This window comes from Schistocerca serialis, chromosome 10, assembly GCF_023864345.2.
Source record: "Schistocerca serialis cubense isolate TAMUIC-IGC-003099 chromosome 10, iqSchSeri2.2, whole genome shotgun sequence".
Classification (NCBI taxonomy): Eukaryota; Metazoa; Arthropoda; class Insecta; order Orthoptera; family Acrididae; genus Schistocerca; species Schistocerca serialis.
Genome location: NC_064647.1, coordinates 87,808,006 through 87,822,287, shown reverse-complemented (window position 1 = coordinate 87,822,287; position 14,282 = coordinate 87,808,006). Strand labels below are relative to the sequence as shown.

Here is a 14,282-nt window from a genome sequence, read left to right as displayed (position 1 = left end):
TCGTTAAATAAATGCCGATTGAGACATGTCGCAAAGAAACTTTTGTCAAGCTGCGTCCTAAATACGAGACGTGTTTCGGCATTTAGATTACGTAACTATGGTGTGGAATGTCTACTAGTTCTTTATTCTCTTCCAACAGCAACAACAACAGTAGATCGTGGTCACTAACTTGGGAGACATGCGTTAACTCGCGCGAACTGTTCACGACAGAGGTACACGCTGGTTGCACGTGGCGCAGTCGGGAATTGTGCTCAGATAAAACACTTTAACTTCTTGTTCCTCCATACTCTAGTCACGTGTGGCTTCACTACCAACTATAAAACCAGTCCCAATACTTAAGCTACGGTTAGTACACAGCAACGTATCAGTTAAAATGAGCCAAACGTAAAGAATCCAATGGCCACATTTCTCGCTGAAACCCTTCAAATGTTATTGTGCAGAGCTCTTGGTTCAAATGGCTCTGAGCACTATGGGACTCAACTTCTGAGGTCATCAGTCCCCTAGAACTTAGAACTACTTAAACCTAACTAACCCAAGGACGTCACACACATCCATGCCCGAGGCAGGATTCGAACCTGCGATCGTAGCGGTCTCGCGGTTCCAGACTGTAGCGCCTAAAACCGCACGGCCACTCCGGCCGGCCTGCAGGGTTCTAAGAAGTATCACAGTAAGAATGACCAATATCGTAAAAACATTTCTCATCATCGAGCCGTGATAGGAAACTGTAAGATATGAAAGGAACCATTATGTGTGCCAGTTAGTTTCCTCAGACTCGAATGAGAGATATTGTATACATTAGTGAAGAAAGCGCGCAAATGCGAAGCATGTCTTTTTTAATATCTTAAAGGAAAAGGAGAACCTCAACTTCAGTGGTTGATGTAGCTTTGCTTCATTTACATACAGTATTTTTTACAATTTAATGAGCTTTCATTGTTTACAGGAGGAAAACAGGAAAACTATTTTTTTCATGTACTGCTGCTGACACCCTGTGTGGTCTTTTCTGTAATTTTAACTTAAGCATTACATCAAACAACTGTTTACACGTAGTTAAGCCCAGCAGCTAAACTGTGAAATCAATAAAATAAACAAAACACATGCTGTCGCCTTTGGCTTCAGACATAGCTATTAACTAAAATTGTAATACAGCAATTGCACGTTGTTAATCAGTTCGTTACTGGTTCCAAAATATTTTGTCTGTTAACATATTGCTTCCTGCAAGGTATCTTGCACCGTTACTTTTTAAACACATGGGCGTCAGGACAACCAAATAAATATAATATCAAGCAGTATGTTGTTTCTAGCTATGTACACCGTTTTTTATTGTTTATTTTTGCTGTCAATGGTTTCGATATCCGAAGATGTACGTAATTAAGTTGCGCCCCACTTCGCGAGGTATGAAATGACGAGTGACGTTGCAACCTCTGGAGCTGTATTCAGTGTGGCAACTACTCTTTCTTGAATATTATGTTATTCGCCCCTTGATGTTATTGATGGAACGATATGACTTATGGTCCGCTCTAATACAGTAATTTCTTGAAATTCAATGTATGTTGAACGGTGAATTGGAAGATGTGCGAGTGGGTCGGAGATTAAAAGCTCATATCCTCTGTGTTCATTCGTATGAGATCGCACTCTGTTTATATTCAAGCAAACGAGAAAAAGTTTATTATTGACAACATTTATATCGAGGACTTACCAAACCGTATCTTTCTTTTCTCTAAGTAAGTGTAGCGCAACGTAAAACTCGCTGTGTAGCAGTTACTTTTAAAAATTACAACTCGACCTCCGACAATTTCCTCTCACTGTACATCACTTTTCACTCCAATAATTAATTCTTAGTGTATTGTAACGTAACATTTTGCGTTTCTCGCCCAACTAGTTCAACGAATGCCATTACTTGTCCTTTTCCATTCAGTAGTCTTTCAACTGTCTTTGTCTTCCTCTGATTTCACCTTGTAGCTACATCTCCGGGTATTGTACTCATGCAAAAGAAACTATAGAGGTACAGTATTTTATATATTAGTTTACAAACGTTACGTAGCACAGATTGCATAAATGAAAAGGAGGGAAAAAATCAAAGAACATTCCGTCACACATTCACGACAGTTTTGCAGCTTTCCCTAGTACTGAAACCACGAACCGCCTCTGTCTCCGAGATAAATATCACAAAAAGCCTACAGTTTGCGCGGGATGACAGTGAAAGCCCCTTTATGTGCGACCGTAGCATGATGATGCTGCTTTATCATTTTCCACTATTGTATTTTAGCTAAGGTTTGTAAGTCTTGACATGTTGGTTTTGACTCACCTCAGAGTGAAACGTGGGGTTGATGAGTTTGCGATGCGTCTTCCACCGGCTACCATTGAGGGTGAGTAATCCGTCGCCGATGAAGGTCCGCATGGCGCTCGTGCTCATGGGATCTCGTTCTACCAACTTGGACGTCACCAGGACGTGTTGCACGTCGTCTGGGTGAGCGACCATTATCACCAGCTTCGGGCCCGCGTAGAACCTGCGACCAAGACCACAGCACCCAGACATTTTATTTGCTGGCATGGCGGGAAAACAGCTGTATGTACACTGAAGACTGCAGAAACTGCGACACTCACTGGAACAAAACGTCACAGAAAAGCTGAAGCACACAAGAAGAAGCTTTACTGTACTGCTCTAGAGACGTCCACTACTCCGTCCAAACAGGCCTCGAAAGGCCCGGGTGTACCGACCGACCACCCTGCTTGCCAAGAGGGGTCACCAGACCCGTACCATAACCTACCTAAGTGCTGGCCAAGCACGGCGCTTAACTTCGCTGATCTGACAGGAATCAGTGTTAGCGCTGTGGCAAGGCCGTTGGCAGATACATCTAATACTCATAGATAAACTAAGGGTTTATGAATTTGATGGTATAGCTAACCAATGAATAACGTGTTTAATGAAAAGCAAGCATAAACTTGTACATGGTAATTAAAGAATTAAGGCTTTCACGACCGGATGACGTAGCTGCTCGTAAACCTTTCCGGATGCGAGGTCGTGGTCCAAGAAACTCTTCTGTTCCTGACGTTTCGTCCAGGACTGCTTGGACATCCTCAGAGACGCCCCTCGGCTGAGTCTTACCGACTGACCGGTCCGAGCGACATATATACTGTAGGAAAGGGGGACATAGTCGAAATAACACGTCATGAGCAGAGATAGTCCTTGTCAAAGATAATACTTAACTATCGATTGTCATCTTGTCAACGATGAAATTGTATAGTGATTCTGCAGAGCTACTGTCCATATGTCGCTAAGTTTCATTTCCTCTTTCCTAATAAAATTATCCTGGTGCTTATGAATTTCAGTGGCTTCCCTACATAGTCTTGGGTAATAATTTGATGTTGTAGATAAAACTTCTGTTTCAGGAAACTTCACTTCGTGGTCTCCTGACTGAAGAGCATGCTCTGATACAGCTGATTTCTGACTTTTTCGTAGACGGCAAAGAGCTCGGCGCCAGTCTCAGTTTCGGCTCCCATCTCCTCATTGCCACCTGGAACCCTCCCCCACTCCTCCCTCCCTGTCGTCGCTCGGTCATCTACACTGCCCAGTGATGAAGAGGAGGTTTTGCGGGGAGGGATGAGGTATCAGATATCGATACCACCCCACGAGCGTCGCCAAGTTGGCAACAGAACTGCAAGTTCCAATTAGACACTGACAGGGGACGCACGGGATGTGGCGGAGCCAATGGTGTGTGCCCATGGAGCCACGCCCCCAGCGGCTCTGTAGCACGGCTGGCGGCCACTCGCTCTCAGAGCCACTGCGCTGTGACACCACCGTTTGTGCTTAGCACAGGGAGCCTGACTCTTGTTGACATTGATATTTCTATCGCTGTTTAATGGTTTACCCCATTCGCTAATCATTTCCGCTCCCGTTCAGATTTCGTACGACGGCATTTGCTACACCACTCTGCAGCCCACCTCTCCTCACCGCTGACACAGGAACCGCTGGCTGCGCTGCGTGGAGCCTCTTGCCACATATCCACTATCTTCCGGGGTGTGTGCGATTAGGTCTGATAGAATGGGACTGATTGTGTTGAAACCCAGAAAATTCATCTGCTGTAATGCATTCCTTAACTTATGTGCAAAGTTCAGCAACATGCAGGTGACCTGCTTCTGCTGCAGAGGGACACGGTTCAAGCCTCTGCGCCTCTTCAGACGTTTGGAGAGCTGGGCTGGGGTGATGCATCTGATAGCCATCATTCCGTGAAAAATATTCCAGGCAATGGTAGTGCAGACAGTGAAATAGACATTGTCGAATACTTACTGACTGCGTGTCAATCTTGCGAGGCTCTTCAGTGCGTTAGACAATTAACAGCTCTAGCTGTTGAACGGTTTTGCGTAAAAGCTCTTTGTACACGAGTCACAAGCGACTCCACCCAGTGCAGCCCACACAACAAGTGCCAGCAGTTTCTGAAAGGAAGAGATTTATGCAGTCTACCAGTAACACAATTAATGGTGAGAGGACAATATCTTTCTGGTCAGTCACAATAAATAAGCACTCATTTAATAATACTTGTTTTGTGAATGAAACCTCCTTTTCATGCTACAACTTAATTTGTTTTCCCAAGGCGCGTTTTACCTTTTTATTACTCTAAGGTATCTTCAGTGGGATTTAGAGTGATTTAGGTTTGTTATTTTTAGATCATCAAACAGTTCACGTCGCGTTTTTTATGTAAATAAGTAGTTTGTTCGCACCTTCGTCTCCTCTCATCTGGTCTGCCACTTCATTTGCGAAATGTAAGCACAAATTAGTAATCCGAACTTTTCCTTCCCACTGTTCACCATGTTTCTCCTTCTTCTTTGTGCTGCACTATTACTCTTTTGCCTCTAGGTATAGCTATTAGTTCGAACACTGAGCTTTTGAAGATAGTAAACATTGTGACTTATTTATGTGTTTCCTCCAGTTTGGTTTGTTTACCTACATATTACCAATCCGACAAAGTATATGTCCCCCCGATAGCTGAGTGGTCAGCGTGACGGGCTCTCGTCCTAAGGTGCTCGGGTTCGATTTCACACTGGGTCGGGGATTTTCTCCGCTCAGGGTCTTGTGTTGTCTTGGCCTATGGGGCACGGATTCGATTCCCGCCTCGGTCGGGGATTTTCTATGCTCAGGGACTTGGTGTTGTGTTGTCTTCATCATCATTTCATCCCCATCGGGCGCGCAGGTCGCCCAATGTGGCGCAAAATGTAATAAGACCTGCACCAAGGCGGCCGGACCTGCCCCGTAATGGGCCTCCCGGCCAATGACGCCAAACGCTCATTCCAGCAAAGTATATGTTGAAAACTACCTTTATGTCTATGTGTGTGGGGAGGTGGTGTATGGGGAGGACGGGGAATTGATAGTTTGGGTTGTAGAATGTTGAAAGTGAATGTAATAGCTAGTAGAGATTGGCTGAAAGCTTTGGAGATTGGCTAACTTGAGTTTTGGTTTAAATGTTCTGTGGAGGAGTTCATGGACAAGTGAGTGAAGAAGTGTTGGGTGGTATTATTATTATTATTATTATTATTATTATTATTATGACATTAATCCTCATTTGGAGTGAATTGTTTGATATGTGTACTTGATCATTTCTGCTTTAGTTTTCTGTATGTGGTAAATTTCTTGTAGGTTAGGAGGTGTTTTTTATTGTTGATTCTAATTTTTTTCATGGCTTCTTCTCTAGCAGCTTGTTTGCTGTTATATTCTCTCTGGTCTTCTGGAAATGTGCAGCTGTTTGTCCCATAGTTCCAGGCTCCCATGTGTTCTTTGTATCTGGCATCAAATGTTCTACCTGTTTTTCTATGTATCTGCCATTACAAGTGTTAGACTGTAGTTGATATATACCTGATTTCTGGTAAATATCTCTGTTTTTGTTGATTTGGGGGTGTATTTTTGTATAGAACTGTCTGTTGTGTATGCTATGATTATTTCCTGTCATTTAAAAATGTTGGTGATTTTATGTGCAAGTATCTGTTTGTACGTTTTGTTCAACATCTTGTGTTTTCTATCATATTTTTCTGATTATTCTGTGTTGTTGTTATGGTACTGAGTGTATTGTTAGGTTCTGTTGCGTTTTTGTCTGTGGTTTGGTGCTTTCTGCTTTTGTTTTACTTTTAATTTTGTTGTTTAGCTTTGTGACTTTGTTACTATTGTAATCGTTGTTTTGCTGTCTGCATTATTATGTCCAGTTCTTTTGGGTAATTTTACTTGGTGAGTGGCACTGTGTTGAGTCTATGGGGCATGGGTCGAAATGCTGCTTGCTTTTGTAAGTGTGGGTGGTTCGAAGATTGGGAATACTAATGTCCGTTCCTATGGGTTTACAGTAAATTTCAAACATATGTTTATGGTTTTGTTTTATTGATCGTTCTATCCAGAAACTTAATTTGGTTATTCTGGTAACTCCACTGTGTAAACACGAGTTCAGTGACGTTATTTTCCCCACTGACGTAAGAGAACTGGACAGGAAATGCTGTACAGGTATAGTGTGTCTACAGAACGTAAGCCGAGTAGCATTGTGGTAGTGGGGGAAGTTATTTTTCCCTGAAGAACGTTGCGGCTGCCGTACCAGAAGTCAAAGAAGTAGTTTCGCCTCTAGCAACACAGAACAGTCTGCAGACGTTTACGTGGGTTCCAACCACCTGAGTTAGTATCAGTGGCAGCTCATGTTCGTATTCCATGCAGTGTTGATCCACTTTGTGGGGAAAAAAAAATCACTCCCCGGGCATGACTGGTCACTCGGTCGGCAATGATTGATAAGGCGCCCTGCGGAGGTCGGTGTAGCTTCGTGAAACTCCGCGCAGTCGCTCTTTGTGCTACAGTGGGGTACGAGAGCGGCGGACCACCTGCTCGCTCTTCCGTTTCGTGACCTATGCTATGAAGGCGGGGAGCGCAGGGCCAGAATCCGACGCCCAACCTTCCTCTCCGCCTTCACTCTTTTACAAATCGAGAACACCATGCATCCACGAATACGGCTCTGTTGGACTCATAGGTGGCACACACCATTTAAAATTTCTTCTTAACGCACTTAAGATAACAGTAGATATTAATTTTATGCCATTAAAACACTATTTTCAGTAATATGCGATTTTTGCATGCAAAGCGGAAAGTATTACTCGAAGATGAGAAATTAATTGGACCATCTTTGTGAGATATTTATTGTAGTCTAATTTTGTACTGAGAAGCATTTTCCCTAGAAGTCACGGATTTTGAGATATTCGAGTAAAAATGTAAATAAAACTAAAAAACTAAACTCCATCCGAACAGGCCTTGGAAGGCCGCCGTCTCATCCTCAACATAGAGGCGTCACTGGATGCAGATATGGAGGGGCATGTGGTCAGCACACTGCTCTCCCGGCCGTATGTCAGTTTACGAAACCGGAGCTGCTACTTCTCAATCAAGTAGCTCCTCAGCTTGCCTCACAAGGGCTGAGTGCACCCCACTTGCCAACAGTGCTCGGCAGACCGGATGGTCACCCATCCAAGTACTAGTCCAGCCCGACAGTGCTTCACTTCGGTGATCTGACGGGAACCGGTGTTACCACTGCGGCAAGGCCGTAGGCAAAAATATAAATAAAGTGACCTTTACATGGTCCCCCACCCTCCACCGCGACCTGCATGCCTCACCAGTCAGGAATTTCAGTATGCTATTCACGACTATGCCCCTATCACGTTTTTTCCACTTAATCTGAATGAGCAGCGCTTGCAGTTGAGGTGTTGCGGTCAAATCAGGAGCATATCACTTCATGGCGCTTTTGAGATGTACTGAGCAACCTCGTAATCTTGAGCAGTTTTAGTCACAAACCCTATAGTTACTCCCACACGCTCATCAGGAAGAATACACTCTTATACCCAAACCTGGAATCATAGAATAAAGGCAAATAATAGAAAATGATAATAGAAAATGACCGACATATCACCTTTTTATTCAAATAACACATACATTAACATAAATATTGTGCGACTAAAGACAGTATATTTTAAAGCAAGATATTTGACTTCAGCATGTTCATAAAAATTCCTGTTATTTACGAAGCTCATTCAATAAATAATGTCCGACATTTTTTTAAAAAGCCATGACTATACATAGACAAACGTCCTTGTTGGTGCTTCACATTTCATGTTTGTTCTCTGCGCCGGTGAAGTTTCGAACCGTCCTGACATATGACAGGGCCGTTCTTCAGCGTCAAAATGGCGTCTACACACGACTCACGTTACAAGCAGCGTGCTGTTATTGAATCATTGTGTGCAGAAAAAGAAATGGTGGTGAACATCCGTAAACATTTGTGTGCAGTGTATGACGATGCAGCAGTTGGTAGGAGTGCAGTTGGACGATAGGTAAAGAAAGTTATAGCCTCAGGAAATGCAGAAACAGATCAGCCACGCTGGGGACGTCCTGTCACAGCCAGCGCTCCAGACATGCTGAATCGTGCGGATGCCATTATTCGGTGCCGACCGGCGATTCACAACTCGACAACTGGCTCTACAGTTGACTGTCAGCATTGGAAGTGCGTCTGAAATCATCAAGACCCTCAGATATACAAAGAAGTGTTCACGATGGGTTCCACAAATGCTCACAGCGGACCACAAATTCAAAGATAGGTCATTTCATCTGATTCGTTTGAGCGTTTTGAGACCAACGGAGAGGTTTTACTGTGACGGTTCGTTACGGGAGACAAAAGCTGGGTGCACCACTTTGCGACGGAAACAAAAAGGCACTCCATGGAGTGACATCATCCTCATTCACCACAAAAGAAGAAATTCGAGACAACCGCCTCTGCTGGAAAAGTCACGATGACAGTCTTCTGGGATCTTAATGGGGTCATTCTCGTAGATGTGATGCAAAGAGGATCAATTGTCAATTCAGAGGCATACGTGAAGACACTGAATAAACCCAAGCACCGTTTGCGACGTGTTCGATCGACAAGAATCCAGCACAAATCTTGCTCCAACACCATAATGCTCCCCCACACAAAAGTCTGAGAACCCAGGAACACATCGCCAAATTGGATAGAACATCATTGCCTCATCCACCCTACACTCCAGACCTGGCACCCTCGAACTTCCATCTCTTTGGGCTGCTTAAAGATTCCCTACGGGGAACACACCTTGAAGATGACGAGAGTGTCAGTCATGCAGTGAAAACATGGCTACGCCTACAGGACAAGAACTTTTACTAGCAGGGAGTACATGCTCTTCCATGATGCTGGCACATGGCCATAGAAGCTGATGGAGACTACGTAGAAAAATAGTACACAGACAAGACATGTTGATGTGTATTGTCACTAAATTCTCATTCTTAACTACAAATATGTTCTGAGAAAAAAAAAATGGGGCATTGCTTATTGAACGTCTCTTGTCTATAAACATTCGTAATTAAACAATACATATCCAAATACACAATGTAATGGAACACAATATCCTTTTTGGTGCCTTGGGTTGTAGCACCCACATCTTTTACTTATTAAAGAACTCTATTTATTTCGACAGACACACATGTTCATCAACTTGTCACACTTGATCGCTGCTCCAAACCACACTTCCAGATTCATTGTCGTCTGCTCCACAGTCACTTGCTTAGAATACCATCAAATTACTCACGAAACTGAAAAGGGATAACATCCATCATCCTCTAGTCTTTCAGGTTACAGAGGAGTAACATCCTTTTACACTCTGGGCAGATTATGAAAATGAGGGACTATATCGGCCTTAACCAGAGGAAATTCATATTCCACCATTCCAATGCTCGTGGGTGACACCGAGATGGTGTTTTGCCTGAACAGTGCACTCAAACACTTTGTTAACTGCATCCCGCTACGGTGCTGCCATCACGCCTCAATCTGTTTCACGAAATATAGGGACTTGTCTCTATGACAAGTTCAATTTCTACACGAAATGAAATTTCAGCACTGGTTTGGACGGGGAAAAAATCACTGAATAACAGATGGCAAGAACCTTTTTCACCTCAGTGCCTCAGTTATCATCCATGAGAACTTTACGGCATTTCAGTTACGGTGGCGTCAGGGCAGAACTTCGATGCGCATGGCGGTACAGAATGTCATCGAAATTTGTTTCTCCCACCACACATGCTCATAGTTTTTTAGGTTATTAGGCAATGTAGGTCACAAGTGGCAGACACATATTTTGTCCCGAGAAAACCCTCTCACACTCCCACTACCCATTTTCTCTTTTTTCGTCGCGCTTTGAGAAAGTTTTACCGTATCCAAAACTTCATGATAGTGGTCAGATAGCGATATTAATAAACCGTTTTCTGTGACTGGTAGTATACACAGTCCATTAGAATAATGTATACACACTAAAAATATAACTGATGTGTTTATTTTACATTTAATAATTGATCACACATGTTGTACAACAAACAGTATAGCACATGGTTACTTTAAATGCTCAAAATCTTCAGCGTTGGCGGCTGTACACATAACAGAATTACGAGCGGTCGCCATAACTACGTCATTCAATGTTACTGTGGAGATCGCTCCGCATTTCACTGTAATCTCCTGGCGAAGTTCCTCCAGCGTGTGTGGCTTACGTTGATAGACATTATGCTTCACAGTTCCCCACAAGTAAAAGTCCACGGGTGTAAGACCTGGCGACCATGGAGGGAACTCAATGGACCCTCTTCGTTCAAACCAATGCCCCGGAAAACTGTCAACCAGGAAAGCTCCTATGGCTAGGTGGTAGTGCGGTGGCGCCCCGTCCTATTGGTAGAAGACCTCTTCATCAGCTCCATAGAAAGCACGTATACCTGGTAAAACTTATGTGCGTAACATTTCCAGGTGGACTTCTCTAATGACAGTAGCATCAAAGAAAAAGGGTCCTACTAATCCCCTATATGATAGTCCACACCACACATGAACCCCTGGTAGATCGACCTCTTTATCCACATAAACATGAGGATTTTCAGTACACACTGTTACGCCGATTCGCGGTTCCATTAAGTTTTAATGGTACCTCGTCACTCTACACTATCTTCTTCAGAAATTGTCCATCATCAGTTACCATTTGCTGATACCATTCGCAAAATTGCATTCGGCGAGCAGCATTGTCATCATTAATCGCGTGCAATAATTGTGGAATGTAAATAATCGTGGAATGTAAACTTTCCACTTTCAGAATTCTTCGTACACCTGTACTGCTAAACGCACTTCTGGTCCACATTGCGTCACAGACATCTGTGGAGAATTAACGTTTCCAACACGAGAGCCAATGAAGCAGGACTAGTAGCTGTACACTGTCTTCCTGATCTTACTTTGTGAATATCACAAATCGTTCCAGGCGATTCACACTTGTCAATGATGCATTTAATTGTTAGGCAGGTTGGCGGTTCCGTTTTAAACTCCCGCCTCCACTGAGGTTGCATTTCAACAGGATTACCAAACTTTAAAAACCACTTCACAATACATTTTCGTTGCTTCAATATCAAGCGTGCTTCAGCCATCTTAGTTTCCCAATACCGAGATAAACATCTGTTGTGCCAAAGACCATACTGCAACACATTCGTAACTCAAACCGAACGACAATATCGATGTCTCGATAAAGCCCGACAAAGAGTGTATACACTTTTCTGGTGGCCTCCGTATTTCCTAGCGGAAGACAGATTCAAAATTCTATATGATCACTTAGGTTCTGTTTCAAAAGGAGTGGCAGACTTTCAGGATCCTCGAAGAGTTAACGTAGAGCCCAGTTACAAATATGCATTATAAAACACAAGAAAATATCCTCAGATTTTAGCATTCCTGAGTCGTGCGTGGCTGGTGTTCACGGCTTCTCTTAATTTATATCCTGATTTTTTTCTTTTTTTACCATACTGCCACCTTGGTATGTTAGTTTCAGTTTCTGTTGTCACTGAATTGCTGCTTTGTCTGCCCATGAGTGGGAGCATCGATATAGCCCTGCTGTATTATCTTTGCTGACTGCTATGACTTCCCGGTTGACGTTTGTCATGCAGCGAGTTGGAACACGCCTGCAGTGCAGTTTGGACCTGGCAGTCGTAGAGTTGGGACGCGGTGGAAGTCGGTCGGGTTGGAGCAGTAGTGAGGCTTGGATATCCATGACTCGCCCAACCGTCGCCGGCACACATGATAGCACTCAAAGAGGAGTGTACTTTGCCTTATTATGCAAAACTTCCCTATTTACCTTGTCACGTTCCACTAAAGAAAGACTAATTTTTAAGGATGATGGGTAGGTGAAGCCAGAAATGCTGTGTGTTTTGGATCAACACAACGGAAGATATTACACGTTTATTTTTGTACCAAGGACGTAGTTTTTCCTAAGCTATTGAACTTAATTCCTCACTTAATAGCATTAATAAACCAGTGTTTCAGAATTCTCTAGCCATTGCGTCTGCACAATATGTATGTGAGGTGACATTGTGCAAACGCTGCTGTGCTTTGGCAAAAGATACATATTTTAACATGGCAACAAGTGAAATGTAAGTTTTACTCGAAATTCGACACTCATGGTGCTTCTCTGCAAATTGCAAATGGTTATCAAGACAGGCGAACATAATCCTCTGCTTTTGTTGCATTTTCAGCGGCATTCTTTTTGGGTAATAACAAAAGCAGATCGTTTCCAGTGGCCACCATGCAGGGGTAGGAGTGCAGGGGCTCCACTTAATATTTACAAAAAATGTGAGCGCGGGCTTCAGATGAGAACGACGCCTCCCCTCCAGCGCTTGGTATTTCCCTTACACAGCCTGCCCCCCAGCCTCCCGCACTACCGCTCTCTCCACATATACCCTGCCAACTGTGCATCTACCGGCCACGTTAGTTTATGTGCACTTCACTTCCCTTCGCAGGTGTTAAAATTCAAATTGTGTCCTTACACAGGGTGGGAAGGGGCTGTGACGCTCAAATCAAGTTAAAGAGGTTGAGGATGATTATTTCGCTTCGCCCTATTAGGTGCCACAGCATGCTTCACTGGAGCCAACAGTAACCAGACGATTTGTCGCCAGTTGCACATAATGCAGAATCTAGGTGATGCATGGAAAAGAGGTGCTCGTATCTTTCACCACTGGTGGAACTGAAGTCCCAGCAGACCTTCTCAGCAGTCACCGTGTTGCGCCAGAAATCTAGATCTCAACTGGCGTTGAGGATAACGGTGGAAAAATACTCGGCCATAGTCTGGGCAGTGTCTCGCAGGTTTGTCTGAGACCTACATTCCCCTCACGTCAGCCACTGGGACCCTCCTTCCTCTCTCAGAACTCTTCCTGCTTGTCTTCCATTCTTAGTGGCACGGTTTATACCGTTTAGAAGCTGTCCCCGAGATATCTTTTTGCTGTCTCTAATAGTCGGCGACATCTCACCCTCACTACTGAGATGTCTCCGAGGTTCTCTACAGCTGGCTGGCACTTGAGCCTGCGCATAGCCACCTGCCTGGGCCTGATTGCCAGGTGGTTCAAAAAGGGCTCCGAGCACTATGGGACTTAACATCTGAGGTCATCAGTCCTCTAGAACTGCACCAAACCACAGCCGAAATAGTTTTAAAAGTATTTTGAAACCGTCGCTGTAGTCCTTTTTTGGATTTGCGTTTGGTACTGCAGTACAATTTTCTTGAATGAACTTAACTGCGTCATAGCAGTGTACTTTCGTTGCCAACTTGAATTTGTGAAACAACCAGAAGTCGTCTGGGGCCAAATGCAGCGATTACGGCGTGTGACACAGGACTACGATCCATATGCTGGCCATAAACTCGCTCACGGTCTTCGTTTTGTGGGCTGGGATGTCGTCATGGAGGAGCGACAGGGAACCTGCCTCTCGGTATTTGGGTTAAATGGTTCAAATGGCTCTGAGCACTATGCGACTTAACTTCTTAGATCTAACTTAGAACTACTTAAACCTAACTAACCTAAGGACATCACACACATCTATGCCCTAGGCAGGATTCGAACCTGCGACCGACTGAAGCGCCTAGAACCACTCGGCCGGCGACAGGTGGTGTTCGTCGCTCCACCATAGAATTGGCTGCCTTTCTAGCTCTCCTGAAGACTATAGAATGGATACCTGGTGGCGGGATAGATCCTTTGCTAATATGATCCACCCATTTCTGGACACTGCACGGGGTTCAAAGACAGAAAGCCATAAAGTGCCCATTGTGGGGCTTTCTGTCAGTCACCAGCATGTCTGTCAGGTAAATCCAGATCGGGAATTCACCACTTGGGTGATTGAGCACTTTCCACTAAGTGGAGCATGCAAGGACCAAAGAGCATACTAAACGAACGACCCTACTACAGTGCTCCCACCACTTTCAAGAAACATGCAAGT

General features: G+C 44.0%; 1 protein-coding gene and 1 pseudogene across 2 annotated transcripts in view; both read right to left on the bottom strand.

The window, feature by feature from the left end:
• The window catches only part of LOC126424827 (cytochrome P450 4g15-like), a 157,690-nt gene that overhangs the window by 97,539 nt on the left and 45,869 nt on the right, over positions 1 to 14,282 (bottom strand). For both annotated transcript variants that reach the window (XM_050087621.1, XM_050087620.1), the window contains exon 3: positions 2,306 to 2,507. In XM_050087621.1, the coding sequence (XP_049943578.1) occupies positions 2,306 to 2,507 (202 nt within the window). The remainder of the gene's footprint in view (positions 1 to 2,305; positions 2,508 to 14,282) is intronic.
• Positions 7,445 to 7,562, bottom strand: LOC126425635 (5S ribosomal RNA; annotated as a pseudogene).